This window comes from Rhineura floridana, chromosome 5, assembly GCF_030035675.1.
Source record: "Rhineura floridana isolate rRhiFlo1 chromosome 5, rRhiFlo1.hap2, whole genome shotgun sequence".
NCBI lineage: Eukaryota > Metazoa > Chordata > Lepidosauria > Squamata > Rhineuridae > Rhineura > Rhineura floridana.
This window is the reverse complement of record NC_084484.1, coordinates 106706230-106731174: the sequence shown is the minus strand read 5'-3', so window position 1 is coordinate 106731174 and position 24945 is coordinate 106706230. Positions and strand designations below refer to the sequence as shown.

The window sequence follows — 24945 nt, the reverse complement described above, 5'->3', positions numbered from 1 at the left end:
TCAACAAAAGGGGAAGGGAGTTATCTTCGTAGTCTACTTCAATGATCCAGTATTGATATCATTCAACCGTGCAACCAGCCACCTTCCTCACTGAGTAGCTAGAAGGGCTGAGTAGCTAGAAGGCTAGTCCTCTCCCTGTCCACAAATGCTGCCAGTTATGCATCTGAAGACACATATGGAGATGTTGTCATAATATAAGGAGCAGACAAAAGGATTTGTTGTGTACAGGTAACTAACCAAGAGTATATAGGGAAAGTGTGGTACAACTGGAAGTTGGTCTAGTACATATAGAGAGAGCTAATATGTACTGCATTAAACTGCTGGTGCAATGACTGGTATCAGCTCTCCAAAACCTTGGCCTGATGTCTCCCTCTGTCCCAGTGCCAAGGGGTCTATTTTCAGAGACATCAACGACTGAAACTGATAACCCATCTTGCCAATACTGTACTGCAAGGACAGGGAACAGGTCGTTGAATTACAATTGGATCACAGACCACTGGCTGTGCTGACTGGGGCTGATGTGAGTTGGGAGTCCAGCAGAATCTGGGGGACCATACGCTTCCTACCTCTGCTGTACCGTATACAGAACTGTGATCCTCTTCCCAATTAGGCAATATAGTCAAAGGTCTAGAGATTGTTACATGGTAAAGGTCAGTTCTACTGAAGACTGGGGGGTGGGGAGGGACTGCTCTAGAGCCACTCTACTGCTGAGGCAAGTTACAGCATTGCTCCCAGGTATTCGTTTGCATTTTTGAAAGACAGAGCTGTCTCCTAGTCTCATCACATATTTAATTGACAAATTTTCTCCTATTTTACCTGCATTTGTCCATCAGGTTTATCTGAGACACTGTAATATGCATACACTGATTTGTAGAGAACACACAGTAACAACATCTACCACAAACTGAAGCTGAACCCATGCCTCCCAATTCCTGATGCAGAATTTTATGTCACCAAGTTGCCACATCAAAGCATGCTTGATTTAAAGTCACTCTTGTAGCCCTCATTTTGTGGCCATACTTCAGGGTTTTTCGTATCACAGACCTTGGTATTGCAAAATGTATGGATATGCATACAAATCAACTATAAATTGTGTTCAGAACGCAGACTATGGACAGGTATTATGGATGAGAAGGGAAATCATCATCTAGCAGGATTTGAACCCATCTTGCCCAATTTCTATCGTAGAAATCCGGCAGAAATAACTCTGCAAAAGCTTGCAGGTGCTCCAGTACATGGACAGAACTTCCACACCTATGACACTTTCATTGGTGTATTTACATTTACACATAAATTCTGATTTGATGAAATAGAAGCAAGGGCCAAGACGTGATTTTCTGTTCGAGTCTGCGAAACCTTTGGTCAAAATCTCTCTTCAGGGGATTTATTTGAATAATGAAATGGAACTTTTTAAATACTTTTTTAAAATAATTTTCCCATTTCCAAATTAGACTTAAGTTGATTCAGCATTTGAGATTTCATTTCTGTCTGAGATTTCATTTGCTTCTTTCATTCTGTCTTCACTGATCTGCAAAACACAGTAAATACTTTATTGGAAAATGTACTGTACTCTTGTATACCACTTATCCCAGCCTCTAATAGTTCTTGCTCCTTCATTTAGAACAACTAAAGTAACACTGTATTCATATTAAACACTCTATGTATTAGCAGCCACTCTTTTCTCAACATAAAGATTTCTCAGTGATAAAGCTGTAGTAGCACCCTGCAGGAATGGCAAAGACATGGCATGGTTTTTACCTCTCCTGGGAAAAACTAATTTGCTCCATCTTAAGGAATTAATACTTTCTCTTTGAAAATTGTTCTATTAATACATATCACATTGGAGAAAATTTCAGTTCAGTCTTAATTACATTTGCAGATTATTTATTTATTTATTTATTTGCGAATGCAAAACAAAGTAAGCTCAGAGACTTTTTAGACCTGTACAAATAAGAAGCAAATCTTACAACAGATGGGCTAGTATATGCCATTTAATGCTGTTTCTTAAAACTGGTGGGGAACCTCTAGCCCGCAGGCCAAACATCCTACCAGGCCTCTCCATTTGGCCCCTAAGGCCACTCTGAGGAAGCCACGCTCATCTGCCCTACACCTGGCATCATATATGACATCAGGTATGGGGTAAGTAAGAACAGACCTTCAAATGAATAATTGGGAGCTTTAAGTCGGCTCCTAACTGTTCCTTTCCTGGAAGAAAACACGTTTCCAACCACTTGTCAGTTGATGGACATAGGAGAGCACCTTGCTTAAAGAGGGGGGGGAAGTGATTTCCATTTAGTCTCCCTCTCCTTCCTCATGCTGCTCCTTAAACCTCTGGTTTCAAAGTTTAAGAAACTGTGTGGGGCAGCTTGTAAAGGTCTTTGCAAGCTGCTTCACATCACTCCTTTAAACCCTAAAAACTGGACATTTAAAGAAGCACAATGTGAGGGAGAAGTGGTTTCCACTGAATGGAAACTACTTCCCCCTCCCTGAGCAAGACATGATGCCGCTTCCAAAGGGCTTTTAAACAGCCCAGTACTGTGCTTTGGAAGTCCTGACCACTGGCACTTCAAAGCACAGCATCACCTGACGTCACTACATCAGGTGACTAACAGGTGGGTGGCCCTGCCCATCTGTCAAGTTTGGCCCGGCAAGGGGTGGGGAGATCATGACCTGGCCCTCCAGCCAGAAAAGGTTCCCCACTCCCAGTTTAAAATGTGCATGTTTCTATCACCCTTCAGGAAATAAAACATTGAAAACCAAAATCTCTTGCAGCATGTCAACCATTCAAATGGCTATAATGATAATATTGCACTGCCTATGCTATTCCATAATCTGCAGAGTACAATTCTAGTACTTGCATCATAACAGAAGTCAGTCACAATTAAACCTTTTTTTTTCTTTCAACTTAACTTTCCAAAAATGTTTCTGCATATTTATCTGTCCTTCCGCTCACTCTCTTTGCCATCCCTGCATCAAAGTGCTATGTTTTATGTTTGGACTCCAGTAAACAGCAGAACACAAAACACAAATACATACATAGCATGAAATATAAAGAGCTCTCATGTGTATCAATCACTGGCTTTGCCTTTAAAATGCACAGAAGTAGCAAGCAGGAAGAGACTGAGCTACTGCTCTCTTGTATTCTAAAAGGGGAAATTGTAAATTCACATACAAATAATGTCAAAGGAAAGTACTGTTAGCCATAAAAAAATCTTACAGCAAGGCACTATGAATGAATAAATACTATCACAGCTATCACACAACTTGTCTCTGAGTTGGAGAAGACAGAAGTAGTGCCACTATTACCACATATGATTCTTTGGTTTCTGGGATCCAAGAGCCAAAGGTTAGCCATGCAGCCCCAGAATACGACTACAGTGATGTCTTTCAAACCCAAGAGGAAGCATCACAGTTTCACCCCCTACCACGCGTCGAAACATAAAAGACATTACTCACTGTGTGAGTGCAACAGTCCTCATTACTGGGATCAAAAATCCAGAGCGGAGCAGATGGCTGACATCAAATACATATGAATCTCAATAAAAAAGTAAACTACAGCAGCCTTCCACAACCTGATGCTCTCCAGATGTGTTAGCCTTCAACTCCCATGAGTTCCAGGCACCATGGCAAATGGTCAACAAAGAGTTGCAACTGAACACATCTGGAAAGCACCAGATTGGGGAAGGCTGTACTACAGCACTATACTGTTCACTGCATGACAAAAATAAGCAATGTACATTTTTGGTTTGTTCTTTGATGTTCACACTTACTAGTTTTCGAGACCTTTCCTGCAACCTGTGCCATATAGTGTGATGAAGCTGGAACATGAAAGGATTCAGTTAATCATATAGCCATAGAAATACATCTTATCATGACTACTTTATTGGTCTGAGGCATGGACTACTCTTACAAGATCTTCCACCATTTCAGTTTTACAATTAAATATTCAAAGGACTGTATCCAACTTAATTATAAGAGCAGACTCATGGATATCAACAGACAAGTTAATTGTGATTAACGTAAGCCCACCAATTTCAGTGGGTCCGCTTTAAGTATAATTTAGTAGGATAACGCTTGAAATTGTTCCTAACTGCAAGCAAGTACTTATAACAAATTTATTCAAATACATAGGGAGGGATAGATGGCTTCAGCTCTTGACAAAAACTGTCAAGGGAGCACTGGTCCAACACATTCAAGCTGTTTAACATCTTTAACTGTTCACTTCATCAGGCAATCCAAAGGTTGTTCTTTACAACGTAGAAGAAAAATCTGATCTAACTGCTTTTGCAAATGGACAACCTACAGACAGTATTACATTTCCTGGTCTATTTGGGCGGGGGAGGTTCGGACACCTGTGACATCCAACATCACATGAACAGAATTTCACTCATTTGACAGGACTTCCCTTTCTCCCCTCGCAGCCCCTCCTCCACTCAAAATCTGCCCCACAGTGTATCACAGGCCTCTGGAGCAGGTTTCGGGTGCATGGGGGCTGCAGTCAGAGGGAGAATCCATTCTGCAGGCAGACATTAATTAACACATTTCTAATTAAAAGTGATTTTTAGGAGGTCCACCGCTCTAGTAACTTCAACAAACCGAACCACTAACAGATCCAAGGGAAGGATCACAAAGTCCTTAATCTTTTGAATTGTTTTGGGACCAAGGTGGCCCTAGGAGGAAAATGATTCCTTAAAACAGATTTTTTTTTTTTTAAAAAAACACCCTAAACTAAATGGAAGAGCAGGGGGAAATGTCAGCATATTAAAACTAGAACTTGGTTGGCAAACCCATTACAGATCAACTACTGGGCTAAAATAAGCCAATTCTGTACCACCCTAAATCGCAGTGTAGGATGAAAAGCTCTGGGTTGATAGCTCCTCCCAGATCCTCATTTTTGTTGCCAACAACCCACCTCTCCAAAACCTGATGAAGCTTACAACAAAGATTAAACAAGCAATACCTACCACAACAAAACAAAAACCATAAAAAATTGTAATAGCAGTAAGACCACATTAAAGCTAGCCTACCATTCTGAAAGTTTTAAAAATAGCCTCAGAATGAGAAGAATTCTCTCTCATTTTCTGCAATACTGGTTTCTAAACAGAAACCCAAGAGTACACTTGACAGGAAGGATTTTGCTGAACTCCTTCCACTGAAATTAGGGACCTTGAAGGTTCTGGCCTGCTTTTTACTCTTCAGTTGAAGGAACAGAAGGTCTTCCATGTCAAAATTCACATTGAATATGGTTCAAGCTGCTTTTCTATTATTTATTTAATTCCTTTACACATTTGCATCCTACCTTTCCCTTAAAAAAATGGACATGGCAGCTAATGATTAAGCTAATGAGAAATATAACATAGGAAGGCTTGCTATGATGAAATTTGAGAAATCAAGCTGTTAAGTGAAGGAGGGTGGTCCATTATTGTAGGACTTCATCTCCCATCTGTCCCAGCCAGCACAGCCAATAAGAACATTAAAAGAGACTGCTAGATCAGGCCAATGGCCCATCTAGTCCAGCATCCTGTTCTCATGGCCAACCAATTGCACATGGGAAACGCACAAAGGTCAGGGATAATGGGAGTTGTAGTCCAACAACTTCAAGTGTGCCACAGGTCTTTGATGCCTGCTGTACAGAAATCCTTGGTTTCCTCCTCTTAAAGCTATGCTGGGAAGCAAATACAATTCCCAAGTGGCTAATGAAAGAAGTTCTACTGACTCTGAGAAACAGAGTAGTGGCAAACACATTTAATATAAAAGTGCCAAACCTAGTGTCTAACTTGGAATAACTAAAGCTATTAATGTCCCTTATACTGAAGCTCTGATCATGAGAAAAAGTAAAAGACAAACACATACACAAGGTTATACAGGCTTTACGCTGCTTACCTTAAGCAAAAATATTGGTAAGTAAATTGATTACTTACCTTTAAGTAAATTGGAACAGAGAGACCCTGGAATCTTCGTATGAGTTCAGATTCGGTGCTTTGAACATTGTGAGCTGCTGTCACCTCATACTGGTAACATAAGCTAGTTCTGGGAATATGTGGGCCTTCGCTAATGTCAACGAAATCACCTAACCTGATTGAAAGCAAATACACAGAAAGATTAATAACCCCAAACACTTTTTAAAAAATATAGTATTCCCCTACCCCCAAAAAACAGCATTTTCCTCGTTACTGCAAATGAACACTTTGCCAATTTGTTGCATCATTAGTCAGTAACTTTCAAAACTGTTCTTTAAAAAAAAACACCTGATGTTGTTTACAGGCAATGCTATTTATAGGAATAACTATTATTGGTGTCACCTGCATTGTAAGAGGAGATGCATCTTTTAATCCACACACAAGGGAATTACTAGATTGTGGTTAACCAATAATAAACCTAGCCTATGATATCTAATACATGGGACTAGATAAATAGTTAGCAGTTTGATTTTTAAAGTCAGTTCAAGGCATTTTGACTATTTAACAAGTATTGGATCCAAAGGTGCCTTTCCATTTGCAGAAGGAACTTGGCTCCAGGAGCACACAGAAGCAACGGTGGGGAGCCCCCCACCCCATGTCACCTCTCATATTACTCTTTGGAAGGTCCTCAACCTTCTAGAGGAAATTTTGAGAGGACATGGGGGAGGGGGAAAGAGAAGTCAAAGCCTTCCTTACCTATATAAGCAGAATTCTGCTCATGGAACTCTGGATCCAACTCAGAGGTACTGAGTATTACATATAAACATATTTAAAATTTTATGAATTTACATGCTTCCCTTCAATGTAAAATATCCCCATGCGGGCTCACAACCATAAACACTAATTTTATAAGCAGCAACAAAAATCACTACAGCCCAACAGTTAAAAAAGGTTAACCATTAAAAGTCTGGGTAAAGTCTGCTAGCACAAAGGCAAGTATCCTTGGTGAGAGGATCCCATAATTGGGATGCCACAATTGAGAAGGCCCTTGTCCTCAGTCTCAATGTTATCTTCCTGAGGTAAAATAAGAACTAAATCTACTCTAAAGGTTACACATCTTTTAAAAGGAAAAAAAAATGTTTCAATGGTTATATTAAACAAAAGTCATTATTTGTATACAGTAGGGCCCCACTCATACGGCAGGTTACGTTCCAGGCCCCCGCCGAGAAGCAAAAACTGCTGAAAAGTGGGGCCCTACTGTATTTCAGCCGCTGTTCTACAGCTGACAGTGATCAGCTGTAGCACACAATCAGCTGTAGCACGGGGAGCTCCAGCCACCACGCTCCAGCTGACAGTGATCAGCTGTAGCGCGCAAGCTCCCAGCGCTACAGCTGATAGCCCCACTGGTGCAGCCATATTAGCGGAATGCCGAAAAGCGGGGCCCTACTGTATAGCAAAATCACAAGCTGATTCTACAGAACTGCTTTAGCTAGCTAGAAAAACAGGAACAGTAACAAGCCACTGCAGCCAAACCAGAATGCTTGGCTTGGCAAAACAGGGCAAAGCTATACAGCCCCTCTATCTGGGCTACTGGCAAGCTCACACTGGTATCAACAGTCTTGTTGGAACTCAAAATATTTCCAAGACTGTGATGCATGGGCCAAAAATATCACAGCCCTCTTTATCTCCTGCTACACGTGTAACTATATGCTTGTTTAAAAATATAGTGCTGCACCAAATTCAAAAAGTTCAATTTTTGCTGCAAATGCTGCCAACATGAAAATGCTCACCAAAAAAAAGAGAATTTTTCAAAACAGTTCACTGTTATTGTTCACTGCTGGTGGGGGAGGAATAGGAAAGTTGACCATTACTGAACCAACAGATCAAAATTTCCTTATATTGAGATGCACATCCCATTAAAAATAGTGCAGTGCATAAAAACAACATCGGGGGGGAGGGGGGCAAAGCATGCCTTTCTTCTCAACTGGAATTTTAAAAGTTTCTTGACCATTCATCTGCCTGCCCCATGACTAGAAGAAAACTTAAGGTAGATAAACAAGTTGCCTGTTTGTATCTTCATTCTACAGTAGGGCCCCGCTTTACTGTGATTCGCTAATACAGCAGTCTCAGTTAGACGCAATTAGACTAAAGCCCCACTCATATGGTGCTTGTTCCGCTTTTATGGCGGTTTTCGGGCATCGCACGCCATTCTATTCAATGAGTTCTGCTTTACAGCAGTTTTCGCTTTACTGCCGGGGTCCAGACCATAACCCGCCATATGAGTGGGGCTCTACTGTATCTAGGGAAGGTCTAATCATTTTTTGACTTGATGAAAAGTAGGTCATAATAATCCCAGCTATAAAAGAAGAGAGACGTAGTTTTACTCACCTATGCAATTGTACAATTCCTTCGGGGTTTTGTGAAGCTTTCTGCTCAATTATGTCCAGTTTGTACCTACAGAACCAGAAAAGAGTCTCAAACTAAACATCACAAGGTATTAAAATGAAACGTCATAATTTAGCTGGAAGAATATACATGCGCTATTCTACACTCCTTTGTATATTATTAACCTTATGTACTATTTTTCCTTCCTAACTGCCAGCTCAACAGCCCTCTCTGCAAGGTGTTCTTCTCAAGGAATTGTCAAGAGAACATCCTTCTTACGGTCTACCACTCCTTGGTTAGCAGTAGCTGAAGGCTTGCTCCAGTTAACTGTTCAGATCTACAATAAACAACAACCGGCAGATATAGCTGCCACTACAAGCTCTGCAATGTCCTATTAGGAAAAAATAACTATAAATTCAAACTCAGAATAATACTGTGCTTAAACTCTCCCTTTACTCATACTTATTTCCGTTTCAGCTCTTTGTAGTAGACTGATCTAGGCTATCTAGTACATAGAAGAGAATATGCTATATACAGTGCCTTGCAAAAGTAATCGGACTCCTGACTGATGGTCTCATATTACTGAATTATAAATGGTACATTGTAATTTCATTCTATATATTTTACTTTGAAACACAAACTCAAAATCAATTATTGTAAGGTGACATTGGTTTTATGTTGGGAAATGTTTGTAAGAAACATAAAAAACTGAAACATGTTGCTTGCATAAGTATTCGAGCCCTGTGCTGTAGAAGCTCCCAGTTTACACAGATGAAAGAAATTGCCCTATTGAGGACACAATTACCTTACCATTGGCCTCCGCCTGTGAACCATTAAAGCTGACAAGATATTGTCAGGATACAAACCCCACTGTTGAAGGATCATTGGTCAGGCTGTGGATCTGAAGGAAAATGAAGACTAAAGAACATTCTACAGAAGTGAAGATTAGGAATGCATAGATTAGGAAAAGGGTACAAAATAATATCCAAGTGTTTGGATATCCCAGTCAGCACAGTTGGATCAATAATCAGGAAATGGAAGCTGCATCACACCCCAGGCACTGCCAAGAAAAGGCTATCCCTCAAAACTCAGCAATCGAACAAGGAGAGTTGTGAGAGAAGCCACAGAGAGGCAAACAATCACTTTGAAGGAGCTACAGAGTTCAGTGGCTGGGAGTGGAGCAATGGTGCACCAGTCAACCCTATCAAGAGCTCTGCATAACACTGGCCTGTATGGGAGGGTGGCAAGAAAGAAGCCGTTATTCAAAAAGTACCCTCTGAAAGCACATCTGGAGTTTGCCAGAAAGCATGAGAGTGCCCCAGCTACAATGTGGGGAAAAGTTTTGTGGTCAGATGAGACCAAGATAGAACTTTTTGGCCAAAACTCAAAGTGCTAAGTGTGGCACAAACCTAACACTGCCCATGCCTCAAGACACATCATCCCTACAGTGAAGTATAGTGGTGGCAGCATCCAGAACTTGGAAAAGTTACTTTTTTGAACTACAACTCCCATCAGCCCAATCCAGTGGCCATGCTGGCTGGGGCTGATGGAAGTTGTAGTTTTAAAAAGTAACTTTTCCAAGCTCTGGCAGCATCAATCTGTGGGGATGCTTCTCATTAGCAGAGACTGGGCATCTTGTTAAAATTGAAGGAAGAATGGATGGAGCAAAATACAGGGAAATACTGCAAGAGAACCTGCTTCAGTCCACTAAAAAACTGAAGCTTGGGAAGAAATTCACTTTTCAGCAGGACAATGATCCCAAGCACAAGGCCAAAGCAACATTGGAGTGGCTCAAGAACAAAAAGGTGAATGTCCTACAGTGGCCCAGTCAAAGTCCTGATCTCAATCCCATTGAGAATATGTGGTGCTCTTTCAAAATTGTGGTCCACAAGCGACATCCAACCAACCTGAACAACCTGGAGCGAATCTGCCAAGAAGAATGGGCCCAAATCCCTCCGACACTAGGTACAAAGCTGGTACATACCTACCCCAAAAGACTTAAAGCTGTTATTGCAGCGAAATGTGGTTCTACCAAATATTAATGTGTGGGGGTTGAATACTTATGCAAGCAACATGTTTCAGTTTTTTATGTTTCTTACAAACATTTCCCAACATAAAACCAATGTCACCTTACAATAATTGATTCTGAGCTTCAGTGTTTCAAAATAAAATATCATACAGAACGAAATTACAATGTACCATTTGTAATTCAGTAATATGAGAGCATTGTTGGGGGTCTAATTACTTTTGCAAGGCACTGTATATAAGTTCTCACACAGGTATGTATAACATATAAGGCTGTTCTGTTGTCCTCACAGCTGTTTCATACTCCTTTAATTATCAGTATCAGACTCTAGTGCCATCTACTGGTAAAATATGAAACACTTCAGATCAGGTATCTCAGTAAGTGAAAACAAACATAATTGTTTAATGTAACCAGGAATCTCTGGCCCTGCTAGGGGGTCCAAATTTGGCCCAAAGGCCATTTTCCTCAAACCATGTCCACCTGCCATCAGGTGAGATCAGCTGATAGGCAGGGGAACAGGGTTAAATCCTGCCTTGGTTGTGCTTGCCTGTTTCCAGTAGACTGGCACAGCTAAGGCAGCAGGATTTAATCCTGCTCATCAGTTGATGTGCAAGGGTTAAATCCTGCTCAATTCAAGCAGCCCAGGATTCCCATTTGAGCCTGTTTTTGGAGGCTCAAACAGGAACAGGGGGGCTGCCTGAATGCCCTTTGCAAAACACTTTCAAGCAGCCCAGTGGAAGCTCAAATACGAGTGTGGGGCTGCCTAAGAGCCCTTTGTAAACAGCAAAAGGGCTTTCAAACACCCTGCACTCTGAAGTCCCAACAACTGGGACTTCAAAGCACAGCATCACCTAATATCATAGTGATGTCAGGTGACTGACAGGTGGGGACCCCACCCACCTGTCAAATTTGGCCTGCCAAGGCACAGGGAACCATCTGGCCCACTGGCCTGAAAGGGTTCCCCCCCCGTGATGAACCAGCTTTTAAACTCATTTAAATTATATACAAACTTTATCTTGTGAAACACAATACTGATTTCGGTAAAGATACAGGTGGTCTATTTTAAACAATATTTTACAGTCGACGTATATGTTAATACTGACTTGTTATGCTGAAATATTTCAAGTGCCACTTTTGCATCAACATTCAGCATTTCAAATGGGAAGTCTTTATGAATGAGTGTGTTAACATCTTTTGTAAGAGAACGGAGACTTTCCTTGAAAGAGAAGGAAAACCAAATCAACACACAGATTGAAAAGAGAAACAAAAAATACAGAATTCAAGTAACTCAGATGGCTCAATTTCATGCGACGTAAGGATTAGCATTTCTCCTCCAGTGGAGTTCTAGTTAGTTAGGATGTTTTGTCTCTGCTCGACCTTAGGGTAAGGTAAGGAGATATAAGATACAGATAACAGGAAACAGTAAATATTAACTGTTTTATTCCTAGTTGAAATGCTTCATTTTTTTTCCCTCCCATAGAATGGAGAAGTATTTAGCTTATTCAGATTTAAAGCCATCCATGAAAAATTCCAAGCAATGTGAATGGCAATCACTCTGGATTAAATAATGGACTTTCTCTATTAACTGTTCTACTGTCTCCGCTATACAGACTTCAGAGGGTTTGGGGTTTTTTTACTACCAGGACACGATTAACTGAATGTTCCTCAAAGGACTGCACCCAAAACAACATACATCCTGGAATTATACAGGCACCGGTCTCGCATGAATAGCAGCAAAAAGTCTGTCTCTTTATAAAGACTAATATATAGTTAATTAATTCTCATTGTAACTGTTAAACTAATACAAATAAAATAAACACAAATTATCTATAGAATCATTTAATTTCATTGTATATGATATGAGATGAGGCATAGCTATTTTGATCCTTTTCCTGAGGTTTTTCTGTTTCACCATTAATAAATTTAAGTAATGTACAAAGATGGAGTGAACATCCAGTATCTTTTAACACTATCCCCTATTCTTCACAAGGTAACAGCCTTCCCAGTCTGGAGCTTTCCAGATGTTTACTCCAACTGCCATCAGTCCCAGCCAGTATGACCAATGATCAGGGATTATGGGAGTTGTAGTCCAAAACATCTGGAGTGGGGGAAGGCTGCATTTTAGCATCTGACCAGCACACTTGTGTTTTCTAACTAGCATATACACACACACCCAGTAAACAATATACTGCTATGCCTCCTCTTAGACCCCATGATATGCCAATACAAATGCTTGAGTAATTCCAGAGGGCTTGTTTTGTTCAGCCAATTACAGGAATGTTGAGAAATGACCAGCCTAAAGCCAGGGCTAAAGTAGTTCCAGCCCAAGTGCCATGAACTTAACACTGTATCAGCCTTGACCATGAAGACCTAGATTTGTCCAAGTTGTGACTCCAGACCAGAGTGCAATACTATAGCATGGATCTTAACTAGGCTTCTGCGAACAGGAGAGCTTCTTCCACTCATAGATGGGACTCCAAGGGAAGACCCTGTGGGCAGAAGAGAAGGAAGCAGTCTTCACATATTTCTCCTCCCACTACAGCCCCCTGCATTGCCTCTCATGCTGCTCAAGAGCTTCTACAATCCTCTGGAACAGATTTTCAGGAGGAGGACAAGCAATGGAAAAGGGAAATCAGCAAGTGCCTCTCCCTCTTTCTGGTGGAAGGAGCAAACTCAGGACATGCACGGGTAGACTTCCTCTCACATCTTCCTCTCCCCCCCTGCAGCCCCCTCTCTGCCCCAAAAATCTGCTCCAGAGGGTCACTCAAACCTCCAGAGCAGATTTTGAGGGAATGCAAGGGAGGGGAGGAGAGGAAAATGAAGTCCTGCTATACAAGCAGAACTCTGTTCCACTCACACACAGGCAGGGCTAGGTACAACTCTTAAGCATCCAAGCCAATGTCTACTAGGCAGGATCTAAGGATTTATCCAAGTAAATCTACGTTTGGATGAAAATGTCCGCTGTATTTTGGAACTTTTAGTATCTGATTCTCCTCCAAATAAGGGACACATTGAAAACTGTACAGTGAATCACCATCACGCCTACCTCAGTTGGCTTCCAGTCATCGAGCCTGTTGTCCAAGATCACATCATAACAAAAAGCTCCAGATATCACTACAGAGCAAGTCAAGATTCAAAAGAAAATGAATAATTTCTGAAGTAAGAGTAAATGGTATTTCAAAGTCTGAAGTAAACATACTTTGCAATTCTAACAACAGTCAACAAAGGCTACTTCCTAAGGTATCAAAATGCTCTTATACAAATCTATGGTGCGGCCAATGTGGAATACCAGATATGATTATGGTTGCATCATCTCAAAAAAGATAACTGTAGAGCTAAAGCTAGAAAAGGTGCAAAGGAAAGCAGCCAAAATGATTTTAAAGACTGGAGCACCTTCTCTATGAGAAAAGGCTAAAGCATCTGAGTGAAAAATGAAACCTGGGAGGGTATTAAAATCAGCTTCCCATGCCCTTCTCTGAATTTCACCACCTTCTGGTGACAGCAGAAAGGATTTTACTAATGGCTGCACCTCATCTTTGGAATGCCCTTATCAGGGAGGTTCCCAAAGCAATTTTATTTTCTTGGGCCTATTCGGTTTTCTACATATCTACTCAGAGGTAAGTCACACTGAGCTCAATGGGGCTTAACCCCTGGCTGTGTTTTAAATTTACTTTTATTGTTTATTTATTTGATTTTGTAAGCCACTCTGGGAGCTTCAGCAGAATGGCTAATAAATAAAAGCAAAAAATTAAACTAAAAATCCGGTATATAATCCAAAACAAAGCATGTGCCATCTTGGAAGAAAGGCAGGATATAAATGCAGCAGTAAATATTTCAACATCACAGGATCTTTAATACAGTTAAGTAATGAAGAGACTGGCGATGATCATCCATTGATAGGGCTATTTAATAGACACAAGGCAGATGAGGCAGAGAAAGCGGAGAGAAATTATTTCAGCACTCACAAAATACTTCATCTTGATGTTATCCCAGGAATGTGATTGACAGTGGATTCAAAACAGCTAAGAAGTATTTCTTCATTCAACTTTTAATTAACTTATAGAATTATCTGCTACAATATATAGCAATATAATGGCAAAATCCATAAATTATACAAATATGTAAAAGGGTTTGATTTTATGAAATGGATTCCTTCCTTCCTTCCTTCCCTCGGAGCTCCTCATGCGTGGAGGGCTATAGGAAGAAACAGAGAATGGGGAAGTCCCAAAGGTATAGTGACGGGGGGAGCAAATGAGGGCATTGCCCCCACAAATGATAATTCTGTCCCCCCCAAATGAAATTTTCCTTCAGTGCCCAAATTTCTAGCATTGAAGTAACTTAAAACTTCAGTTGAGCATTTTGAAACATGGTTTAGGTACCCAAAGAGAGGGGCAGGGCCAGGTTTCTAAGGGAAAGCAAACACAGCAAATGTAAGAGTTAAAAGTGTGAAGGAAGTTGAACACAAATCTTGATGGATAGGGTAGGGAATTGGCAGGATTTGCAATTGGAGGAAAGAGAGGTGGGAAAAATAGTATTGTTACACACTGCAGAGTATCTTCCCCTCCCCTGTAGTACTCAGCCAGCCTCTGTAGGTGGTGGGTGTTATTAGTGCATCTGGTGGGTGTGCCTAGGCTTTTGGGCTTAGACTGTGCAGCAGCCTGGCATAATCCAGGACCCAAGAAGTAGAGGTATGTGAGCTGGCTCTCCAAGGTCCAGGAAACCTAATGAGACCTTACTAACTTAGCCCAGAAAACGGGGAGTTGGAATATTGTGTGTGCGTGTGTATCTGGAGGGTATTTCTTCCCTGGTTTGTTAAAAAAAAGTATCTTTTCAATCCTTTCAAGCTGGTTCCATTTCAAAATGGTTTTGAAGAGTAAAATATGGGAACCTTAGTTGCAACAGTTTTGACCTTCACCCAACTGTGCAAATAATCATTATAAATAAGTCACCTTATTTAACTTTTCTCAGGTGAACTTATGTACTACCAAAATTGGGTGTGTGAGATTTGCTGATAGAGCCATCAGAAGCCGTGTTAGCTGACTAGCCCAGGGCCTTTCTGTAGAGCAGAGTTTATGTGCTTCTACAGTTGATTCTAGTACCCATAGTCCGGAGATACGTATCGTTCCTATGCGATATGCTGTCAAGCATTTCCTTATGAAAAGTGATGTTTATAGGTGTTAATTTAATTTTTAAAGTGAAACTTCTCGTAATTGTTTTACTGGTATGGCAAAGGAGACCAGGATAGTTAGTTCTGGGAAGCAGCTGCCTCAGGAGAACTGAACTCACAGTTCACAACCTTACTAAAACATTGTACCTGTACAAAGAAACCTTTTCACGCATATACACTTTGTATGCTTCAGGACTCACCTTTGGTGCATCTACAGCTGTGTGTGAAAATTCATTCTCAACTTTGACATATGTGCTGATACCTTACAGATGTTCAATGCTTCATTAGTAATCTTGGCTTTTGAAATTAACATATTTGAAGGAATTTTAAGTGAACAGTTCCTCTGCAAGTTTGCAGAGAAATCACGGTACATTAGATTTTATTAACAGCTCAGATCATTACAACTTGCACAATATACATTAACTTCCTAGTCACTGTTATTTAGTTTTCACAACTATTTTGTCTGTGCAAAATATTGTATTTTAAATGTATTTGCTTTTTTTATAAACTTCACAAGTCATAATTCCTAATTAAGATGCATAAATTGGGTTTATTTTTGTCATTACCAATGAAAACATTTTTCCCCAGTAACCTTTTTTTATAATGACCGATGACCCAATCTTTCTGCCCCCTCCCATTTTTGTCTCTGCCCATCCAATGAAAATTGTCTTGCTACACTCCTGGAATGTCCACTCACATGATATTGAATATTACCCTATATTACCAAAGGGTTTGAAAGGCTTAGATTAAGCAGACCTTTAATCTAAGAACCTTTCACATGTGCTGCAGTATGCAACTCATCAAGAATAATGGGAATTTGCAATAAATAAATAAATATGTACCTGGCACTTCTGGAGCTCTAATAAGAGTGACTGGATATTCATCTTTAAATGCCTGTTCCAGTACACAGCCCAGCATCATAGCACAAGAACGCCAGTAGGCCTGTAACAGAGGATTTCAAACAAATGCTATTTATTCTAATGTCAAGTTAAGACAAGACAATTCAGTTCCATTGAAACAGAGCTTAAAAGATTCAAAATGTCATGTGTGAAGATAACTACTAATATTCTTTGTAATATAACTACTAATATATCTTTCCACCTTCCTACTGAAACTTACATAAACAGCTTGCTAGCTGGTAGAGAAGGGAAGATGTGAGGAGTGGGACTGTCCTCCACTTAAAAATAATTTCATGCACCGTTTGGCTTAAAGATATAAAACCCTCTAGAACAGAGTCACACATATAAGACCTTTCTAGAAATAGCTTGCTATAGGGTTTGATTGGCCATTCACGGAAGGCACTGAGATCCAGCTGAGACTCTCTGCTGGAGAAAGAGGGGGAGGCAATCTTCAGTGATTCCTTCTTTCTCCTGCAGCTTCCCAAGCCACTACTCATGCTGCTCCACAAGGTCTCACAGGAACAGCTTTCAAGGATGTAAGGGGAAAGGAGGAAATTATGAAGGCTGTTTCCCTGCCTCTTCACAGAAATCTTCATAGAGAACAACTCTGGATCCAACTCTTACTATGAGCAGGAAGAGCATCGTTTGTATAGTTATGTGACAAAAGATATACAACTGTAGTACAGGTGTGTGATTTAATAGTAGAAGAAACCAGGAAGACAAATTTCTTGAAGAGCATATAAAGAGGAACTGTGTATCATTATGTATCAATTATTTGAATCCTTCTATCACTCATGATTTACAAAAGCAATGCAAAGAGAAGAAAACATTGTGAAGAAAAATAGCACAAACATACTTTGTTCACCTCCTCTGGATCCTCGCTTTTGAAAGTAAGAAACTGAATTTCACATGAGTGAGTCAAAGGCCTGTACATATCCCAGATCTGTCCATTTACAAGGGCGAGTACAGATTTCTTACTGTGCCATTCACTTAAGTCTAGAAAAGCAGAAAAGAACAAAAAAAGGCAAAATAATAATAATGTATTTTGTGAATAAATTGGTAGTTAAAAATAATCAGCCGGACAACACATTTGCAGTTAAAGAAAGATAGCAGCACTCTCCTTGGATCAGCTGCTGCTCAGAGTCTACTATTAAGACAATTAAAGACACTATCAGAGTTCAAACCCTTTGAGGTGACAGAAGAACAGCAGAAGACCTAGTCAGCCTGACTACTTGTTTTAGATCATCTTACAGAATGTTTTAAAGGAGCTGGATGAATGGAGCATACTTTTTCTTCTTAGCTTGTTAGGAATTCTGGATAGATAAGAAATTAAAAATCAGGAAGGTATATTTATAACGATGGCTGGGGAAAGGGAGAACTAACAAAGTTGGAGATATAGCCAGGGCAGGAAACCAGCAACCCTCAGCTTAATTTCAAAAGCCCTCTGCAAGGGATCATTCAGTCCTCTTGGAAGAGCAGTCTGTCTGTCTCCAAGCAGCCTGCTGAGTAGGGAGAAAAAGGGACCAGGAAAAAGAGACTATGGGCATCAGAAAGCATGCGACCCACAAGGGGCCCTCCATTCCTGAGGAAATGAGGGTCCTTGACAGAAAAAAATATTCCTCACCCCCATGAAAAATTGCTATGCCTCCCTACGAGATAGAAAAATATGTGTGTCAAGAGGAGGTAACCTATGGAAGGAGAGGTATCTGACTGGGATGCAGGAGTGACTAATGGAACTGATTTGACTGTAAACCCTATGGAACAGTGAACCAATTTTACAAAAGATAAAATTTAACACCCCAAAACATTCCTTCTTCATAGAAGATTAGCTGATGTGTTGTCTGTCTTGAAACAAAGTGCGATTTTGATTTGCCATTCAGATTAAGAGTGATATAATCACAGACCTCTATTTGCAAGTACTTACGCATAGCACAAGTGTATGGAGTGGAAAGCCCTTTGTTCATTATAAATAAAGTGCCTGGATGAGATTTGCCAACATATTTAACTTCTATCTTCTCAATTCGTGGATAAAGAGACAATTGTCTCTCTTTCTCTTTTGTGAAGAGCTCATTGCGCATCTGAGCAATCTCAGCTGTCGAGAGCTGAGGAGCAGGAGCTGTTGAAGCAAACCCTGGAAGTAAAGGAAGTCTCATCAAACAGTGTATTGCTTCACCTTAATAGACAAAATATCCCATTCCTGAACACAGTTATTTGGGAGCAAGCTCCAATGATCCAAATGGAATAGTAGATTATTTATTATCAAAAAATGTTCCAGCAAACCAGGGCTGTGGAGTCGGAGTCGTGGAGTCAGAAGCAATTTTGGGTGGAGTCGGAAGAAATGTACCAACTCCGACTTCAAAATAAATTTTGACTGACAATTTTTTAAAAATATAAATTCAAAATGTCAAAGAAGCTTCCCATGAAGTCAGCTGTAGTTGAGCCTTTCACCATAACTCAAGATGGAAAACATTTTGTGTGTCAGTGTATGACACAGGACCCAGATGAAGACAAATGCTGTGATGCCAAGATCAGCGCATATTCAGGCAGCGATAAAAATGCTCCTACGAGAGCTTCCAATTTAAAAAGACATTTAAAGCTCTTTCCAGGGCTGTGGAGTTGGAAGCAATTTTGGGTGGAGTCGGAGTTGGACAGTAGAAACATAGAGGAGTCAGAGTTGGAGTCGAAGGTTTGGCATACCAACTCCACAGCCCTGCAGCAAACAAACCTTTGAAAAGTTTTGAAACTATTAGGTTAGTTCAAGACTCAGTCTCAATATCTACAATGAATATTCAACATATGAAAAAAAAACTTCATATATTCAGAAGTTCAAATATGTTCTTTAAATACACAAACCTGTTACACCTTACCAACAGCCAGATACAAAAGCAATACTGCTGTGCCAGTATTCGAGAGCCTTTCCAAACAAATCCATTTTTTCCTAGTCAACACTAACATGATTTGCTTAATAGCAGGTGGTCTTATCACCACATACTAAATTAGGGAGAGGGGATAACAGTGTTGTAGCAGAAACTATGAAATACTCCCTGCTACTACTGAAGGAAGAAATTACCAGTGTGGTGTAGTGGTTACAACATTGGACTAGTACTGGGGAGATCCAGGTTCAAATCCTCACTCAGCCATCAAGCTCACTGGGTAGCTATGGGCTGTTCACCATCTCTCAGTCTAACCTACCTCACAGGGTTGTTGTGAGCACAAAATGGAGGAGAATCATTTACACCATCTTGAATTCCTTGAAAGAAATGCATGAAAAATAAAATGGTGAAGGAGCTGTGGCTAATACAGGGAAAACCTCTGGAACCTGTGGGATGAAGTGGCCACAGTGCTTTTCCTCCACCCAGGCCTGTAGTCAGAGGGGAGCAAAGGGGGGCACATACCCCCAGAACTGTGCTTTGCAAATCCCCCCCCCGATTTTTTTGGGAAATAATTTTCTTTCTAATTTGTGACATGACAGACACTGACAACCTCCATTTAAAGAACGATAGCTTGTTTTAAGAACAGGAGCAATTTAAGAATAGGATCCTCTGAAAAATTCAGTAAAAATGTCAGGGCGAGTGCACAACAAAAGCCTCACCCAGAAGAGCCCCCAAAGTCTGCTCACTCAAGATTTTTCCTAACTGAGGGAAGATTTTTCATTATCACAGCGACCCTATAATTACTTATGTGATCCTAAAAAAAACAGCCTGTATAGTAACATAACCTCTGAAGAGTTAATGTTATAAGTTTGTATTATGGGCTACAATTAGACTCCATCCTTTGGGCTTTCTTTTGCTCTGCTTTTCAGTTTCAGTTGTATTCTCTACCTAGCCAGCAAGAAAGAAGTATGTTTACTTGCCTGCAGTAAGAAATGAGTTTGTTTATTCCGCAGTTATTATAATGAGTAGAGCAGGATTGGGTACTTATTGCTAAAGAATAAAATAAAGAGATAATTTAAAATGAACTGAAAAAATGCCTATCCTTTACTCTTTTAAAGCACTCACTAAACTCACAATCATAATGGCTATTTTTCTTCTTTTTTGAGTACTTGATGGCAAACGATGAAAACAGCCCTAGAGAAATAGAAACACTGCTGTGTACACTACAGTTAGCAGCTGGCTGGCTGCCTGGCCACCTAGGCTGTAACTCAGGCCTAATTTCTGATTTTCCCAGTATGTGCAGCTCAGCATGAGGCCTTTGTGGGCAGAAAAATCAACCCAGCAACCAGGAAAAAATATTCCAATTGCTTTCCACAATTGGTTTCCAACTGCTTAGTTAATCCTTTATATAGCAGTCAGTTAAAAAAACTTTCCCTTGAATGTCCAACAGGAAGGAAAATCTGAAGGTCAGGAGCAAGACTAGAAGGAGGGACTCTCAAGGAGAATTTAACAAACGCACCTTAAAGTATTTATTTTCTTTCTGCCCTTCCCTAAACTTGTAGCATGGACAAGTTTGTTTTTCAGGTGGAATCTAAAATGGAGATACTAATGCAGCATCAAAGCTAAGCTCAAAAGCTCACTGTCATTACCAAAGTAGTTCAGTTCATGGAGATTCAGAACACAATGACCATAGGTGGAAGAGGATTGCAGCTAACAGCAAAGTAACCTTTTAAAAGTCTGGTATTCCTGGGAATCTCGTAAAAAAGGGTGAGTTGGTTCAACCGATTAAGAACATAAGAAGAGCCTGCTGGACCAGGCCAGTGGCCCATCTAGTCCAGCATCCTGTTCTCACAGTGGCCAACTAGATGCCCATGGGAAGCCTGCAAGCAGGACCTGAATGCAAGAGCACTCCCCCCTCCTGCGGTTTCTGGCAGCTGGTTTTCAGAAGCATACTGCCTGACTATGGGAGAAGAGCACAGCCATCATGCCTAGTAGTCACTGATAACCTTATCCTTCATCAGTTTGTCTAATCTTCTTTTAACACCATCCAAGTTAAACTAGGATTATGTAAGATTATATAAGATTCATGGGCAAGGTCCTGGAACGAGTGGTTGCAGGCCAGCTCCAGACACTCTTGGATGAGACCGATTATCTGGATCCATTTCAGTCAGGTTTCAGGCCTGGTTTTGGCACGGAAACAGCCTTGGTCGCCCTGTATGATGACCTTTGTTGGGAGAGAGACAGGGGGAGTGTGACTCTGTTGATTCTCCTTGATCTCTCAGCGGCTTTCGATACCATCGACCATGGTATCCTTCTGGGAAGACTGGCTGAGTTGGGAGTGGGAGGTACTGCATTGCAGTGGTTCCACTCCTACTTGGCAGGTCACCTCCAGAAGGTGGTGCTTGGGGAACATTACTCGGCACCCTGGACTCTCCAGTATGGGGTTCCACAGGGGTCAGTTCTGTCCCACATGCTGTTCAACATATACATGAAACTGTTGGGTGCGGTCATCCGGAGCTTTGGAGTGCGTTGCCATCAGTATGCTGATGACACGCAGCTCTATTTCTCCTTTTCATCTTCTTCAGGTGAGGCTGTCAATGTGCTGAACCGGTGCCTGGCTGCGACAATGGACTGGATGAGGGCTAATAAACTGAGGCTCAATCCAGACAAGACTGAGAGGCTGCTAGTGGGTGGTTCTTCTGACCAGATGGTGGATGTCCAACCTGTTCTGGATGGGGTTGCACTCCCCCTGAAGGAGCAGGTTCGTAACTTGGGGGTTCTCCTAGAACCATCTCTGTCACTTGAGGCTCAGGTAGCCTCGGTGGCACGGAGTGCCTTCTATCAACTTCGGTTGGTGGCCCAACTACGTCCCTATCTGGACAGGGATAACCTGGCTTCAGTTGTCCATGCTCTGGTAACCTCCAGATTAGATTACTGCAATGCACTCTACGTGGGGCTGCCTTTGAAGACGGTTCAGAAACTGCAGCTTGTGCAAAATGCAGCGGCCCGATTGGTAACAGGGACCAGACGGTCCAAACATATAAAAACGATTCCGGCCCGCTTGCATTGGCTGCCTGTATGTTTCCGAGCTCAATTCAAGGTGCTGGTTTTGACTTATAAAGCCTTACACGGCTTGGGACCACAATACCTGATGGAATGCCTCTCCCGATACAAACCCACCCATACACTACGTTCAAGATCAAAGGCCCTCCTCCGGGTTCCTACTCCAAGGGAAGCTCGGAGGATGGCAACAAGGGAGAGGGCCTTCTCAGTGGTGGCCCCCAAATTATGGAATGATGTCTCTGACAAGGTGCACCTGGCGCCAACACTGTTATCTTTTTGGTGCCAGGTCAAGACTTTCCTCTTCTCCCAGGCATTTTAGCATGTGTTTTAAATTGTTTTTATATTGTTTTAAATTTTAAAATTGTGTTTTAAATTGTTTTTAAAATATGTGTTTTAAATTGTATATTTGTTTTAATGTTTTTGATTGCTGTAAACCACCATATGTAAACCATAGCTTCGGCTATGGGGCGGTATACAAGTGCAATAAATAAATAAAATAAAAATAAATTAATACACTCTCTGGATGGAGGAGAAGCAAGGGGGAAGGTTACTATTTCCTCCCCCTAGCTCAGCTCCGTCCTCTCCACCAGTGGGGGGGGGATTGGCTGGCATTATGCGCTTTCCCCACCTAGAAATGTGTCTGCCTCACCTAAAAAGGAAGGCTGGCTACATGGGTGCCTCCACCACTACCACCTACCCACACATAAAATAAAAGGAAACATTTTAAAGCAGATATGTCCCTGCAAACGTTTAGGGTCCTAGTATTATCTGTCCACTAATACATCCCAGTCAAGTAATTCAGACCATGCCAAAAAGATATGCATTGCTCACAGTACTTCTAGATTACTTATTTATTTGTTTGTTTGCTTTATATCCCACCCTTCTATCCAGTGGGAGCCTAGGGATCCCAGCCTTCCTCCCACCAGGGTGGCATATACAGCAAAAGAATACAACACTGGGGGCTCGGCACCAGCAGCACCCACTGCCCCGAACACAAATCAGACTTGCTAGTCTTCCTATCAAAATTTAACAAAATTGTCATGTGTAAACAGCATCCAGTTGCCACGCTGGAAAATCTCTGGGGAGAGGAAACAGAAGAGTATGGCACCACCTACCCAAAGCTAAACTGAATCCCGAGCTCACAGAATCCATTATTAAACTTCAGGGCTTAGCCCGGAACGTATGCAACATTGATAATGTTCTCGATCACATGGAAACTGCCTATCCTTTGACATTTAACTTAAAAATAAATGAAATAAAGCTACAGCCAGCCCTAATATGTAAACGACTATGCTTTCAAAGGGGGAGAGGGGACGAAGGTTTCTTAATTTGAGAAATTAAGCACTGTACCTATCTACATGTTGAAATGGAGTGGGTACAATCATCTCCTAATCAATTAGGAAAGGGGGGACGAAGTTTCTCCCTACACTCACAGCCCAACGCAGCCAACCCACCCGTGCCCTCATGTACTCACTTCTGATACAGCCCCTCCACAATCCGCGAGTCACCCAAGTAGCCATAACCAGGCTGATTTCTCTCCCCCGCCTGTTTTCCGGCGGTCCGGTGAAAAAGGAGCATCAATAATCGTCCTCTGGAAACAACGACCATGATATAAACGTTCCGTCTCTTTCCTAGAGGTATTTGTACTGCTTAGCTCAAAACCGCTTGAGGAGAGAGTACAGTATGTTCGTCGTGTCTAGGTTCCGTGATTGAAACCTTGTTACTCGCCTAGGGATACAAGAAAGAAAGATAGCATGCAGGCGCCGGCTCGCTCCTGTCCCAGCATCTACGCCAGTACGCTCTGCCATTTTCTTTCATCTGCTAGAGAGATTTGTTCAGCCCGCATGGACAGCATTTTAACTGCAGTGAGAAATTCAAGAACTGCAGCGGTGGCCAATGCTGTGCCTATTGAATTTCTGTCTGTTGTGAGCCTTACCAGGAGGGGGAAAAATGGCAACAACTCTCCCTTCCCATTCTACTGGTTAATCTCTGTAGCCCCAAATAACAGCAGTTATTTTTCAAATGCAAAAAGTAGTGGCTCAACCCCGTCCCAGAAGTTGCACGTTTTGCCGTGAAATCTTAAGTGGGTACTTGGGTGTGAGGGAATGCACTCTGCATATACTGTATTGTTAACTTGAAGGGTTCCGTCTGGGTGCTGAAAGTGGTTTGTTGATCATAAAACTGGCTCAAATGAAATAATGCCCATAAGTATTTATTTATCTCATGAATGCGTTCCAGTTGGAAGCTCAGAAGGAAGTCCATTGAAATCAGTGGGACTTCTGGATTCATGAATAATAATATTATTTTACAAAGTTTACAGTTATAGAACTTTATACGTTTTATAAAACAGAACTGAATGTCTTTTAACTTTACCTTGCACAACTCTAAACGAAACAGCCAACAATGTTGGCTGGATTGCAGGAAAATGTTAGTTTATAAATTTTTTAAAAAGGGAAAGTGAAACAGCCTAGTGAAGGCTGATCACGCTCAGTAATAAATGTAAATGTACTGCCTTCAAGTCGATTCTGACTTATGAGACTGAGAGGCAGTGACTGGCCCAAGGTCACCCAGTGTGCTTCATGGCTGTGTGGGGATTCAAACCCTGGTCTCCCAGGTCATAGTCCAACACCTT

General features: G+C 41.3%; 1 protein-coding gene across 1 annotated transcript; it reads right to left on the bottom strand.

Moving 5' to 3' along the window:
* Positions 1-772: 772 nt before the first annotated feature.
* On the bottom strand, positions 773-24073 carry MRPL39 (mitochondrial ribosomal protein L39). Its single transcript, XM_061627893.1, has 10 exons — positions 23788-24073; positions 18302-18508; positions 17234-17373; positions 16321-16420; positions 13358-13425; positions 11415-11527; positions 8289-8354; positions 5922-6075; positions 3771-3818; positions 773-1528 (listed from the first exon to the last, which is right to left on the bottom strand). Exons 1-10 carry the CDS (start codon positions 23831-23833, stop codon positions 1454-1456), a joined length of 1017 nt encoding a protein of 338 aa, XP_061483877.1. The 5' UTR covers positions 23834-24073; the 3' UTR covers positions 773-1453.
* Positions 24074-24945: the final 872 nt, after the last annotated feature.

Coding starts and splice junctions, on each gene's coding strand:
- MRPL39 (XM_061627893.1), bottom strand. CDS start 23,833: ATGGCTACTTGGGTGACTCGCGGATTGTGGAGGGGCTGTATCAGAA. Junction 13,426..16,320: donor TAGAGCTCCAGAAGTGCCAG/GTACATATTTAT, acceptor CTTGCTCTGTAG/TGATATCTGGAGCTTTTTGT. Junction 6,076..8,288: donor GGAATTGTACAATTGCATAG/GTGAGTAAAACT, acceptor GCTTTCAATCAG/GTTAGGTGATTTCGTTGACA.